At 38.7% G+C, this 15,393-nt stretch overlaps 1 protein-coding gene across 2 annotated transcripts in view; it reads left to right on the forward strand.

Annotated features, from left to right (window-relative positions):
- ZKSCAN4 (zinc finger with KRAB and SCAN domains 4) overlaps positions 1-7,117 on the forward strand; it is a 10,811-nt gene extending 3,694 nt beyond the window's left edge. Inside the window, exons 3-5 of one of the 2 annotated variants that reach the window (XM_023191630.3) lie at positions 724-806; positions 1,759-1,882; positions 2,867-7,117. In XM_023191630.3, the coding sequence (XP_023047398.1) occupies positions 724-806; positions 1,759-1,882; positions 2,867-3,729 (1,070 nt within the window). In that variant the 3' untranslated portion in view covers positions 3,730-7,117. The remainder of the gene's footprint in view (positions 1-723; positions 807-1,758; positions 1,883-2,866) is intronic. The other variant, XM_023191631.2, reaches the window with a different exon arrangement.
- The last annotated feature ends 8,276 nt before the right edge of the window (positions 7,118-15,393 follow it).

The raw sequence follows: 15,393 nt of genomic DNA on the forward strand, positions 1-15,393 counted from the left end.
TTCTTTTCTTTTCTTTTCTTTTCTTTTCTTTTCTTTTCTTTTCTTTTTTTTGAGATGGGGTTCTCACTGTGTTACCCAGGCTGGAGTGCAGTGGTGAGACCTTGGCTCACTGCAACCTGTCTCCCAGGCTCAAGCAATCCTCCCACCTCAGCCTCCTGAGTAGCTGGGACCGCAGGCCTATGCCACTACACCCACCAATTTTTTGTAATTTTGGTTCAGACGGGTTTCTCCAGGTTGCCCAGGATGGTGTTGAACTCCAGAACTCGGGCAACCCACCTGTCTCAGCCTCCCAAAGTGCTGGGATTACAGGGATGCGCCACTGTGCCTGGCCTCCTCCTAGTTTTTCATACCTGAAGTAGAAAGCATCCTAATGTCTACTAAAGACATTTTAACCAAAACAAAAACAAAAAACCCTCTTTACTCCCCGTCTCCTAGCAAAATTCAAAACCCAAAGGTCTTCAAATGGAAAGCTTTGTTACGTTACTTTCATTTCACCACTCCTACCAAGGATTCTGCACGTGGTTTTTGTATATCTGCAGAGCACACCAGATTTCTTTGGGCCCTAGGGTTGGAGCTGGTGGGAATCAGGAATTTTTGGAAGGAACACGTTCTGTATAAACTTACTGGCAAGAACTTACTGCCCCAGTTTTTGAACTTGGATTTTGCAAGGCGGGGAGGCTGAATACTAGGGTAGTTCTCATCCAGAGCTTCTTTCCTTCTTAGTTCTCCAGGTTCCTGGGCTTGCCCAGGGAGGGTGCTGCAGAGAAGATGCAATGGTAGCTTCCAGGCTCACTCCAGGGTCCCAGGTGAGCTGGAGCTCCTCTCCCTCCCCAGCACCCCATACCTTTCACTACTGTTGGGCTCCGCATTAGGTTCCTCCCTCCCCGGTCCTACCCCACCCCTATCCTAGATCTCTATGGATTTGAGTTTTCTCATCTATCCCAAAGTTGCCTATTATTGTCTACCTTCATTTTGGTGCCCACCTAAGAGGATTTTCCTGTTTCACAATAACCTTGGAATGTTATTTGTGCTTCTCAGATCTTTCCTACTACATTTCTTAGGTCAGCCTCTTCCTCAATGTGATTTTTCTTCTTCAACAAGGGCACCGCAAAAGCAAACTGAAGGTTTTGTTGGGATGGTCATTCTGTTTTGCTTTTTAAAATATAATAAGCTGTGCTGTTGGTGAGGGATATAAAGGCCTGGCCCTTGCCCTCAAAGAACTTATACCTGAAAGGTCAGATAAGGCATAGTCTCTTAAAGTTATTTATATTACAATATGAACAATCTTTTCTCAACCTAGATTTCAATTTACTATGCAGCCTTGCATGTCCTGCTTGAAGATCTCAGTGTTTGAGGCTCTATAGTATCCTTTTTCCCCCTAATTTTTCTCCCTTCAGTCCTAGATTTCATTGTATTTTGAAAACTATTAATGTAAATGAACCTCTACCCTCACTTTGCCAAAGCATACTGCAAATCTTTTGAAAATTTTCAACATAGTTCCATTCCTTTTGCTGCATTGACCCTTGTTTTCCAAACCTTTTCACTTTCTGGACTGTTTCGATATTTATTGAAAGTACGTATTTTAAAATGTGTGTAATATTGCTTTCATTTGGCAGGTGTTTTTGGTAAAGACGTTATTAGAGATAAAGCTAAATCGGTGTAGGTGTGCCACACTTGCTCTTTAAAAGTGATGTTCATTCTTTGTTTTGAGAGTAATTTTAGGCAAGAGGAGCTAGTTAGGACTACCTATTGTTTTAGGGGTTGCTGAAAATGGAAGATGTGGCTCTGACCCTCTCTCCTGGGTGGACACAGCTGGATTCATCTCAGGTGAACATCTACAGAGATGAAAAGCAGGAGAACCATAGCAACCTGGTCTCCCTTGGTAAGACTGAGACACTAATTTGTCTTAAGATTGCTTGGCATTCTTTTGTGTATTAGAACCTATTGGGCTGTTAGAAGCTGTTGAGTCCCCATTATGTTTGGATTCAGAATCACCATCCCTGAAAGCCTGTTACTCACTACTAGCTTCTTACTCCTTCTGACCTTGCTTTCTCCTCTGCCATGCCAGTGTTCTAGTTAGGATAAGTGGGGTGAAATTGACACAACTCCTAGTACAGGTCTGGCTCATAGGAGATGCTCAGTAAATGTTGATGTCCTCTTGTTCCTATCCCTGACTGAAGAGGAAAGCTGGGGGGCCTCTTCAGGAAATGAGCCATGGATTCAGAATGTGAGAGCCAGAAGCAACCTTAGACATCAACTACAGACCCTGACCTTAGGGTTGAGGGTACAGAGGCGTAAATTACCTCAATTGTTTGAAATTTCATAGCTTATTGGTGGATAGTGGGGACTCTAACTCAGAACTCCTAGTGCCAGTGCCAGCTCTGTTTGAGAACTTTGCCTCTGCCTGGGGCACAGTTAGAGACGACGGCCCATGTCATTGATCCATCACCAATTTCCAGTCTTTGCTTTTGCCATTTCTTGCAGATGCTTCAGAAATCCTTCCACTTGCCCGGTTACTATCACCCTCTGCTCAGCCCTTTCAAAATCTAATCCTAGGTGCATGGCCCTGCCTTACTATTCTTAGAGCTTAGAACCACTACATATGTCCCCTGCATAGTCCTGGGTCCTCACCACTTTCCCTCCATTCCCAGTTTGAACCCTTCCAGTGGCCCCATTCTCATTCTTAGGTCTCCCTCCTCCCCAGCACCCCTGTTCTCCCCTTTTATTCCCATCCTTATTCTAGCACTTAAATCCTCATCCTGGGCATATATAGACTTCTGTAATTCTTGCTTCCCTGGTACTCATCACAGAGCTTTCCTCCCATGGCAGGGCATAACCCACAGTTGCTGGCCATTTGTTGTTTCAGGTGGTGAAATACAGACTGACAGCAGGGACTTGCCTCCAGTCAAGAAACTTTCAAAAAAGGAGCATGGGAAGATATTGTGCCACCTGAGGGAAGACATTCCCCAGAATCCTACATGTGCAGAAGCTGGTGAACAGGAGGGCAGGTTACAAAGAAAGCAGAAAAATGCTGTAGGGAGTAAGCGACATTATTGCCATGAATGTGGAAAGAGTTTTGCTCAAAGTTCAGGCCTGACTAAACACAGGAGAATCCACACTGGCGAGAAACCATATGAATGTGAAGACTGTGGGAAGACCTTCATTGGGAGCTCTGCCCTTGTCATTCATCAGAGAGTTCACACTGGTGAGAAACCATATGAGTGTGAAGAATGTGGTAAGGTCTTCAGTCACAGCTCAAATCTTATCAAACACCAGAGAACCCACACTGGGGAGAAGCCCTATGAGTGTGATGACTGTGGGAAGACCTTCAGTCAGAGCTGCAGCCTCCTTGAACATCACAAAATTCATACTGGGGAGAAGCCATACCAGTGCAATATGTGTGGCAAAACCTTTAGGCGGAATTCACATCTCCTGAGACATCAGAGGATTCATGGTGATAAAAATGTTCAGAATCCTGAGCATGGGGAGTCCTGGGAAAGTCAGGGTAGGACAGAAAGCCAGTGGGAAAATATTGAGGCACCCATGTCTTATAAATGTAATGAGTGTGAGAGAAGTTTCACCAGGAATAGAAGTCTTATTGAACATCAAAAAATCCACACTGGTGAGAAACCCTATCAGTGTGATACATGTGGAAAAGGTTTCACTCGAACCTCATACCTTGTTCAACATCAGAGAAGCCATGTAGGAAAAAAAATTATTTCACAGTGACCCATAGTATTCATGCCAACATTGGTGCTCATTTGTCACTGAACTGAAGCCACCTTGGAGCCCTTAATGGTTACAGAAGTTGTGGACCAGGGGTTTATTTACCACTATACATCATTGGGTATGGGAAAATGTAGTCTGGCTGAGATGATGAGTTATCGTCTACATTCTAGAAAGTGATTAGAAGAAGAAGTCATTTGATAGGAGGCCATGGGAGAGTGGTCTGGAAGTTGTAGGACCTAAAATAGTTTGTTCTCACCCAGTGGATTTAAATGGCCTTCTGGACTTGTTAATTGCCCTCAGCTAGCACTTTAGGACATCTGGTTGGATGGCTCTGATCTGGGGGGCTGCTGCTCTGACCATTTTGCCTCAAATGAATCTTTCACAAATTGGTCAGATCGATGAGGTCTTTTACTCTTCATTGTGCCTTGCATGATAGGTGCTAATAAACATCTATTAAATGTACCAGTAAAATGGCTTTTGTAGCTCCAAAAATTTGATGTTGTCTGTATTTCTGAGAAATTTCTAACTTATGCCATTTTTGTTTATGTATTCTTCTCTGAGGTTCTAGATTCTGGGTCAGTCTAGTGTATTTGTTGCCATGTACATACTGTTTTCAGAATTGGGGTGGGGGAATCCATATTTCTCTACCATGATAGTACAGATGACAAGAATGCCTTAAACAGCTTCTTTATCATTAGGACATTGTGAGATTGCTCCATCCATAGAACTCCACTGTTTAGTCAATGTTAATTATGTTAGTTTACATTAATTTTGCTACACTTTAGGGGGAATCTTTCACATTCAGGTAAATAAAAATCAACCTATCAAGTTAGATCAAAATGATTATTATGAATTTTGAAGACATTCTGTAAGACTTACCATCTTGTTTCTTACCTTTTAGTTATCTTGGGCCTAACCAAGTGCTAAGACATCATCTGTGTCCCTCTTCCCCAGTTTATAGCTGACTGTGCATCAAGGCTTATGCCAGCTAAGCTTAAACTTTCTCCAGGTCTGAAGATTCATACCAAATATTTATAATTATTATTCATGGTTTCAAAACTGCCCTGTCAATTGGAGACAGGAAGATCAGGTTAGAGGCAGCCTACAAGGAGAGAAACTCACGTCTTGAGTGGTAGGAGAAAATGTATCTGTTCAGGCTGGGTGCCATGGCTTACACCTGTAATCCCAGCACTTTTGGAGGCTGAGGTGAGCAGATCACATGAAGTCAGAAGTTTGAGACCAGCCTGGCCAAGATGGTGAAACCCCATCTCTTCAAAAAATACAAAAATTAGCCAGGCATGGTGACACATGCCTGTAATCCCTGCTACTTGGGAGGCCAAGGTAGGAGAATTGCTTGAACCTGGGAGATTGAAGTTACAGTGAGCCGAGATGGTGCCACTGCACTCCAGCCTGGGTTTCAGAGTGAGATTCTGTCTCAAAAAGAAAATGTGTCTGTTCAGAAGCACATTGGGAATCCTAAGTATCTGATGAAAAGAATTTCACAATATCCAAAGTGTTGATATGTGATGTCAAGGCTCAATGCTGTGAGTTATTCACAAGAAATAAGACTTTTTTGATATCTTCTGTTTTCACCCAAATCACCTGTGTGCTTAAAGACTGATTTCTGAAGTGCTCAAGTGCCTCTTACCATCTTCCAGCATTGCCAGATTTTCATGAATGGATTCTGCTTCTGATGAATTACCTGACCATGTTTTATTCAGTCACCAGCATAGTGTTCTTATCTATTCTCAAATACCCTTTCTGGATTTCTGCTCTGAAATACCACAGGCTGACCAGAGACTTTCAAAACCATAAAGCTCTCCCTTTATTAGTTCCCTACAATCTTTTATTGCCTTCATTATCTCCTTCTTTTCAGTCTAATTTAAAACTTCTTTAGCATTCCAAAGTTCTGTAGACTTTCTCCACTCAATCTTTTCTAGCCTTTTAATTTCTTTAAAATCAGCTTTATTTATGTTATTTCCACAAAGCTAGCCATTTCTTTTTCTCCTTTAATTTTTACTTTTCCTAAATATTTGCTAATAGCTCTGATTTTACACACTCAAACTCATTACAGACAACTCTATTCACTTTTCTGTGGTATTTGTTTCTGATGTTACATGAAGAGATACATGTGAAAGCTTTTTACAAACCAGAAAGTATTATATGAATAGAACTTCCTGAGATTAACTAAGGACCACTGTGCCTCCTTTCACTCCTGCGCCTCCAAACCTAAAAGTCTTCTCTGTAGAGGAGGAAAATTGTTGAAAAGTACTTTTCAGTGTCTGCTATGCTAGACAAGGGAAGAAATAAAGCCTCTATTTGTGTGTGTGTGTATATACACACTTGGGTTTAGGCCTTTAGTACAATCAGGTTGGTAAGACTTGCACACAAATAAGGCAGTGCAATGATAAATGCCTTATGAGTGGTAAACTGAGGCTTATAGAAATTCAGAGAAGAAAAAGGATACTTTCAGCTGTGCAAGCTGTTATTATTATATGGACAGCTTTACATGTTAGAAACTGAATGGACTCACAACTTTGTCTAATTGAGTAAATAAAGCAAATTTTAAGAGATAGGGACATTGTAGGGGCCTTCAGTGCCAGAGCAAAAAGTTTAAATTTTATTCAGTAAGCACTAGGGAGTCATGATATTTCATAATCAAAATATTATCTAGGAAACTTTATCTGGTGTATTATATAATATCAAGTAAGAATTATTTTGCTTACAGTCTTTTAGATACTCCACTTTTGTATAAAACAGAGGTATGTGTTTATAAATAGCTGAATTATAAAATGGATTCATCTGTAGCCTATTGAAAAGGATGGCCAAAAAAGTTATTTTCCAATGAAATCAGATCCAGTAAAATAAACTATTTAGTTAAGATATAAGCAGTATATAAAGCATAATAAAATGTCACTTTTCATATTTTCTTAAATTGTTTTTAGGAATTTTAGTGGTAACTAGTCTGCCATTCTATTTCATTTCTGTAACTGAAGCAATGCAGAAATCCTCTATTTTCTTTTTTCTCCCTTTGCTTGAATAGTAACTGGTTATAGCATTTTTTTCTACTTTCGATAGAATGAATGGTTATAATGAAAAAGCTTTTGATGAATGGCACTCTTGGATTTGTTCTTAATTTTGGCAAAGACGTATATAATTCTGCAAAAGACTTTCTCTGCCTCTTCCTTTAGTGAAAAAAAAAAAAGTAGGAGTGACAACCTACTTCACAGGATTCTGAGGATCTGCTTATACAAATAAGAAGTGCTATGTAAAAACTCTGAAAATGTTGCTAATTGGTAGAGAAGTTGAGATTGAACACTTTGTTAATGGAAACCTCCATATAAAGGTATTACAATTATTTAATAATAAAGACTATATTTTAAAAATGTCCTGTAACTATTTGACAGTATTGGTCTTCTTATCTTCGAATAATTTCCCAAACCTATATGGTACCATTTCCTCAATTTATTCATAAGAACTTTAACTACTAAGTAAATTCAATTTATCTACTTTTCTCTAAATACCTGTTTTAGTCCATTTTTTGTTTTTCCTCATGATAGTCAAAATTGGGTCTGATAGATTCAAATGAGTAAACTTTATTTTTCAGTCAGCTTTGTGTAAGTAGTTTCTCTTTTGTACATTTCAAAGGGAGTTGCTATGACAAATTTTTCGGGATGAATATTTTCCATGACTACTTTCTTGTGAACTTTTTTTTTATATGTATCATGTTCCCTTATTATAGAAATATCCTTTCATTGTTGTATTTACCCAGATTTCTTACTTAGTTTCTGGCATTTGCAGTCTCCTTCTATTTACAATGTCAACCTATGACCCTGGAATTTGAATGCAGTAAGATTTCCTGGACTCCTTTCTGAATTAATGGTTGAATATTGGGGTATATTCCTGCCTGTTTTGTGTATGTTGTTGAGTTGGAAGATTACCCAAAATCCTCTGCACATTTTTTCAAATTCCTGTTTTTATTGCCATTTCTAAGGTTGGTACTTCAAGGTTTTCAGGGATCTAGGAAAGCAGTCCTAATGTAACTTATTTGTATACAAGTAATAAACCATATGATTATTCCTTTCCTCTCAATGAATTCTTAAGTAAGACAATGGACTGTGTAATTTCCAAACTGTCAGAAAATAACTATCATTTCAGGTATTAACTAAAGCATTAAAACCTTTAACAATTTTCTCCCTTTTTTTCTCTCCCACCAGTTCTCCCCATAAGCATTGGGAGCCTGGGAAATGGAGTTTGTAGCCTTACAGACCCACTTATAGCACAGGGTATACAAGGCCTGCTGAGGGGCTGAGAGATATGAGGGACACATGAGATATACGAGATATATGACTGGCTTTTCATTGTAACCTCAGCACCTAAAAGAGTTCCTCTTAGATCAGTGAATGTGGAAATTGTCTGACTCAACTTTTTCTTTTGTATTATTTAAGTAAATCAAGATTCCTTGATAGCCAAAGTATTTGCATATCTGCTTCCAGAAATACTAGGCTTTCCCTATTTCTAAACAAGTTATGTATTCCTAACCATTCATTCAACAACCCCCAATTGCTTATGTCATGTCTATGCTCAGGCACTAAGGAAATAAAGATGAACAAGGTGTTGTCTTTGCTTTGGAAAAGCTTGAGAGCTACTCTCTATTTTTACCTGCTAGGTTTTGATTTGTAGCTCACTTTTAAGGTAGATTGAGAAGCTGATCATTTCTCACCACCTCCACTGCTACCATCCTGGCCTGAGCCACTCTTGCTCTCCCATGATTATTACTATGGAAGCCTACAAATAAGTCCCCCCTACAGTTTCTTCTCAATATCTCAGTCAGAATAACCCTTTTTAAATCCCTGCATAATCTAAGTTGGATCACACACATCATTCTTCCACTCAAAACCCTGCAATGGTTTCCATTTTCACCAAAATTAACAGCCCAAGCCCTTACAGAAGTGGGCAAGGCTCTTCATAGTCTGGCTTCACATTACCTCTCTGACCTCAGCGTTTTTTTTTTTTTTTTTTTTTTTTTTTTTTTTTTGAGGTGGGGGGTCTCACTCTGTTGCAATTTACCTATATAACAAACCTGTGCATGTACCCCTGAACCTAAAATAAAAGTCTAAAAAGAAGTACTTAAAGTGTTGAAGAATACGACTGTCAACCTGAGCAGACTGAGTTAATGAGGGCTCTCTAACTTACTGCAGACACATGGAAACTACCATTCAGGGGTAAGGGTTAAATAAAAACATGTTAACACAAAGCCTGAGAGAATTTGCAGTTGCTATACAAACCACTGAAACATGTGCTTCAGTGAGAAGAAAAACGAATCTTCAAGAAAGCCCCAGTGAGTAAAACCAATTTGTTAAAATGTATACATGGAAACCTAGTTAATCATTGATGATAAAAATCCAATAATAACAACAACGATAATAACAATGATCACTTTGGGTAAAGGAAAGCTTAAAAACAAGAAGAAATAAAGTATTAATCAATAACGTTATAATATTGGAGGGGGTTGATAGGACGCATTCCAAGTTTTGTATAATATGGAGAAGGGTGGGGAAAGAGATTAGTTTCATAATCTCACAAGCTAGGTGGGTATATGGACACTTTATGCTCATGTGTAAATGTATGGTTTTCAAACATGTAAATGGGGGAAAAGAAGAAAATATAAATTAATCAACACAAGACAGGAACTAACAAAAAATCAAAGAAAGATCATGAAAAATAGAATGACAAAATCAGGTGGTGGAAATAAATCAATAATCATAAAAATGTCTATGGATGAAAGGGATTCATAGTTAAAAGATAAGATTTGGACATAAAAATATTGTAAAAGGATATTAAAATCAATTAAAACATACTACTTAGGAATGCATATATATGCAATAAAATTTTATATAAAAAAGGAAAGCAAGAAATGATAGAACTGGGATTCAGGATGATGTTCCCTCAATTGGAAGAAGTCAGGTGGCTGAAATAAGGAGTACCAAATGATTAGATATATATGTGGTTTTCAAGGTCTTTTGTTTTGAATGGCAGGTTAAAGAGTGCTAATTTAATTATTTAAAATAACTACTTAAATTAAGAAAGTAATAATCAAAAGCATGCCATTCATGGGCTGACATGGTTTGGATCTGTGTCCCCATGAAATTTCATGTTAAATTGTAATCCCCAATATCGGCAGCAAGTCCTAGTGAGAGGTGACTGGATCATGAGGGTGGGTTTCTCGTGAATGGTTTAGCACCATCCTCCCTGGTTCTGTCCTTGCAATAGTGAATTCTCGTGAGACTGGGCTGTTTAAAAGTGTGTGGCATCTTCCCTCTCTCTTTCTTACATCTGCTCTAGCTATGTGACATGCCCACTCCCTTTTTGCCTTTCGCCACAAGTGTAAGCTTCCTGAGGCCTCCCCAGAAGCCAAGCAGAGCCAACATCATGCTTCCTGTACAAGATACAGAACCATGAGCCAAGTAAACCTCTTTTCTTTATAAATTACCTAGTCTCGGGTATTTCTTTAGAAAAATGAGAGAATAGACTAATACATGGACCAATGATATCAGTGTGTTATGAATCACATAAAGGAATATGAATAATAAAATTCTGTGCACTTGATGTCCAAAGGAAATAATTTTTTTTTAAATGCAAAGGGATGAGAAAGAGAGACGAGGCTAATAATCTCTAAAAGATTTTGGCCTAGTTACATTAATATCAGACCACACAAGCATTGTTAGCGATAAAAACATCATGATTAAAGGAATAATTCCTCAAGATTTATTTGCATGTCAAGAAGACATGCAATTCCTGAACTTCTATATACCTCAACTCATAACCTTAGAATATGCAAAGCAAAATTGACATAATACAAGGAGAAACTGACAAGTCTTTTCCCCACAGCAAAGTATTGACAAACCTCTCCCAATAATCAATAGATCAGGCCAGGTGGGGTGGCTCACACCTGTAATCCCAGCACTTTGGGAGGCCGAGGCAGGCGGATCACTTGAGGCCAAGAGTTCAAGACCAACCTGACCAACATGATGAAACCCCAATTCTACTAAAAAATACAAAAATTAGCCAGGCATGGTAGCAAAGGCCTGTATTCCCAGTCACTCAGGAGGCTGAGGTTGCAGTGAGCTGAGATCATGCCACTGCATTCCAGCCTGGGTGACAGAGCAAGTTTCTGTCCCCCCACCAAAAAAAAAAAAAAAAAAAAAAAAAAAAAAATCAGAGGGCAAACAAAAACTTAGGCTATAGAAAAATTTGAATAGTTAACAAACTCGAAAAACTGATATTTTAACAACAGAAAATCTGTTAATTCACATTAAGATCAAAGGAGGAAACACTATACCATCATTTTAACATATGCAGAAACATTATTTGATAAAATTCAATACCCATTTGTGAGAAAGAGTTTTAGTAAATGAGGACTAAATGGGAATGTTCTTAATATTATGGAGGATAATTATCAGAAACTCACAACAAATATGATATGAATCATTAGATGCATCCATTCAAAATCAGGAATAAGATGACTATTAGTATGATTTCTACCCAACATTGTCCAGGAGAGATTGGCCACTGCATCAAGACAAGAAAGGGAAATAAGCAAGGGAAGAAATAAAACTCTCCTTATTCACAACAATGTTATTTTTAAAACTCAATGTTAGTTCTCAAACAGAGCTAAAGAAACAATTGAGGGAGATGTTTTGAGAGCAGAATAGAGGTAGTGAGGCAGGGTGGGAAGAGCAGGGAAGGAAAGAAGTTAGGATCAAAGAACATTTAGATGGATTAGTTGAGAGACTGTTGCAGAACAAATGGAATTTATGTATGATTAAATGATTAGGTTGGGTAGAGACATATATAAAAAATGGAGAATTTCATTCAATACAGAAACCTTTACTTTTTAATATTAATTTACTTTTAAAACCCATGTGAGTACAGTCTGTAATACACTTTTAAAAAAAAATGAGGCAAAAGAAAAAGTCTCACAAAAACTTCAACTTAAAACTCTCTCACCAGTATGTCAGATACTCCTTTTACCTTGGCATATTATATGCAAATTTGGTAATATCTCCTTCTATTTGTTTGATGCAGCATTTTATAGATTGCATTGTCCTTTCATATAGTCATGTGCCACATAACGTTTCAGTCACCTAGTGACATTGTAGCTATCTTAACAGCTTAACGCAATGCATTATTCATGTGTTTGTAGTGATGGTGTCAACAAATATTTTAAAAATAAATTTGGTGTAGTCAAAGTGTACAATGTTTATAAAGTCTATAGTAGTATAATGTCTTCACATTCACTCTTCACTCACTTACTGACTCATCCTGAGCAACTTCCAGTCCTACAGACTGCATTCATGGTGTCCTATACAGGTATACCGTTTTATCTTTCATACTGCATTTTTACTACATTTTTCTATGTTTAGATACACAAATACAGCATTGTACTACAAATGTCTGCTGTATTCAACACAGTAGCATGCTGTACAGGTTTGCAGGTAGGGGCAACAGACTATACCACCTACCCTACGTGCGTAGTAGGGTGTATCATCTAGGTTGTGTAAGTACATTCTATGATGCTTGCACAGTGACAAAAATCATACAACAGCACATTTCTCAGGATGTATCCCTGTCATTTATAGGACTGTAATTGCTAGCTGCTGGTTTTCAAAAACAATCCTGCAAATAGGAGGATAAGTGAAGAAACTGGGGCCTGAGAGGTTAAGTGTGGTGATGGATGCCAGTGGTATCCTGCCCAGGTCCCCTTTTCCAAGTCAGTACACCCATTCTCCATTTGCCAGGAAGGTCAGTGCACCCATTCCCTGATTATCAGGAGCACTGGCTGCTACTGGCTCACAGTCTTCACCTTCTCTGAAGAATTGTCCTTGGAAAAGGGAGATAATCTATTATCTCCAGGAAGTCCTCAATCCACACGGCACTGATTGAGGTACAAAAGGCTGGCCCCTTTCCTCAAGGGTAAGGTTTGTTCCAAAGATCCTTCTTCCAAATTAGACTAAACTAGACTTAAGCTCAGACCACATCTTGCTCAGCCCATTTCCTCTTCCATATCTTGCTTCCCTCTCTGCCTTGCAGCTTTTTTTCTGCAGCTTATTTTGCCTCAATAAATTCCCTAGACTTGAATCCATGTCTAGGCTCCGCTTCTAGGAAACCCAACCCAAGTGACTTATCTAAGGTCCAAACTCTAGAATTGATTAGGCATGGACTCCATCTCAGAGGTCCCAACTCCTGGTCCACTCCTTTTTTTTTTTAACTATACCACGTGGTATTAAGACATAACAAAAAAAAAAAAGAGAAGAGACTACTTTAACATTTAAATTTTTGAATTTTAACTCACTCAAGACAATTAATGTCATCATTAATAAGTAATTCCCATACCATTTGTTTGGTATAGGAAGGTATTATATTTAACATTTCTGTCAGATGATCCTGGAGTTTATCCTTTAAACCTACTATGACACAAAAATTCTTCTTAGGCTTCCCTACAATGTGTAAAACTTTTTCCTGATGCAAAAGGAGAAATGAGTATCTTAGTTTAAGCTGATATTTTGTGGCGTTTTTAGGTGATGCTAAGTATTAGGTAATTTATTTTCCCTCTGATGGGAAAGTGTTGCTAAGGGTTTTGACTTAAAAATCCAATTTCCTTGGCCACTCATTCAGTGGAGAAACAAGAAAAAAGAAACATTTACAACCTGCTCTCTCTCTGAAGTCTGCTACCTGAGAGATTCCTCTGTACGACAAAACTTCATCTCCACAATCCTTTCTCTTAGCCTAAACATTCCTTTCCATTAATCCCAGGTCTTTGGATAAACTCAACCAATTGTCAACCAGAAAATGTTTAAATTTACCTATAGCCTGGAAGCCCATGCTTTGAGTTATCCCGCCTTTCTGAACCAAACCAATCTATTTCTTAAATGTATTTGATTGATGTTTCATGCCTCCCTAAAATATATAAAACCAAGCTGTACCCTGACCACCTTGGGCGCATGTTCTCAGGACCCCCTTGAGGGCCGTGTCACAGGCCATGGTCACTCACATTTGGCTCAGAATAAGTGTCTTCAAATATTTTAGAGAGTTTGACTCTTCTCATCAACAAGTTCATGGGGTTCACTATGCTATTCCATTTCTGTTTGAATCTTATATAAAAAAGTTAAATTACACAATCCCCAATTCAAGAGTTGGCTGCTCTGCAAAACATTTAGGAGTTACTGAAAACAGTGCAAAATTCAACTGTGTATGGACTCATCCTAAGCAAATTGCAGCATTTTTCCTTTTCCATCTGTCAGGAAACCTCTGAACATTTAAATCAAATAGATGAAAGGACAGAGATGGGGTTGCAGCCTTAGTAATCATAAAAGGGAGTAAGGGAGGGCAGGCAAAGAGCCTTGGAAAACCTCAAGTCTCAAGTCTTTAGTCCTAAGAAGGGGAGATTCCTCTTCTCCATGAGTAAACTTCACTGAGAAAGAGTCTCCTCTGGGGCAGAACACCTAAGGCTACGTAAGTCTTCTCTGGTTTTTTAAAAAATTTTCTTCCTTTTTACATTTTCTCATGGAGGCAGCATAATTGGATTTTTTTTTGAGACAAGGTTTCTGGGTTTTTGTTTTGTTTTGTTTTGAGACAGGGTCTCTCTCTGTGGCCAGGCTGGAGTGCAGTGGCATGATCACTGCCATCTTGAACTCCTAGGTTCAAGTGATCCTGTCACTTCAGCCTCCTACCTGGGGACTACAGGCACATACCACCACACCCAGCTAATTTAAAATTTTTTTTTGTAGAAACAGGGTCTCACTATGTTGCATAGACTGGTCTCAAACTCCTGGCCTCAAGCAATACTGCTGCTTTGGCCTCTGAAAGCTGTGGGATTATAGGCTTGTACCACCACGCCTGGCGTACAATCGATTTTCTTAAAGATCTATACAGGGAAGAAATTTTTTTTCTCTAGACCTAAGCCAAGCAAACAGAAGAGAAAGACTGAGGACATTTTGGACAGTAGCTAGCATCTTATCTGGATTAATCCAGTTCTCTAATGTGGCCTGGTACTCAGGATACAGATGACTTTCTAACACTGAAGTTGTGATAGAAAAACTCTGAGGGAGTTCCAGGTGACTAAAATGTAGAAATCTGATATCAGTATGAAGCATGACATCGTAAAGAAATTGAGATTTGGAGTTAAAAGACAAGGTTTAACTAAAAAGATGTGATGTTATAAGTTAACATTAGGGGAATCTAGGTGAAGGGAATATGAGAACTCTATCTTTGCAACATTTCTGTAAGTCTAAAATTATTCCAAAATTAAAGCATTACTAAAAACGAAAGTTCAGGGTTTCAGCCTTGGCTCTGATGCCTGGATTTTCTGAGCCTTAGAGTCCTCATCTGTAAAACAGGATAATGATAACGCTCATTTCCCTGTATGGCTGTTGTGAGGACCAACTATGGTTAAGTAAGTGGACACACACTGCAGACACTGAAACACACGGCCCATGCTGGTCACCTTCCAAGGGAGAGTCACATAGGTATCAGAGAGAAGCAGTAAGGTGGAAAAGGTGTTTATAGTGTAGACCCTGGTCACAGGGAACACCAAAGACCCAACTGTTATAAACCATCAGTAGAACTCTGTTATCCTTTGTAGTTAAACATAGACACAAAATC

The sequence above is a fragment of the Piliocolobus tephrosceles genome, chromosome 5 (genome assembly GCF_002776525.5).
Source record: "Piliocolobus tephrosceles isolate RC106 chromosome 5, ASM277652v3, whole genome shotgun sequence".
In the NCBI taxonomy this organism is placed as follows: domain Eukaryota; kingdom Metazoa; phylum Chordata; class Mammalia; order Primates; family Cercopithecidae; genus Piliocolobus; species Piliocolobus tephrosceles.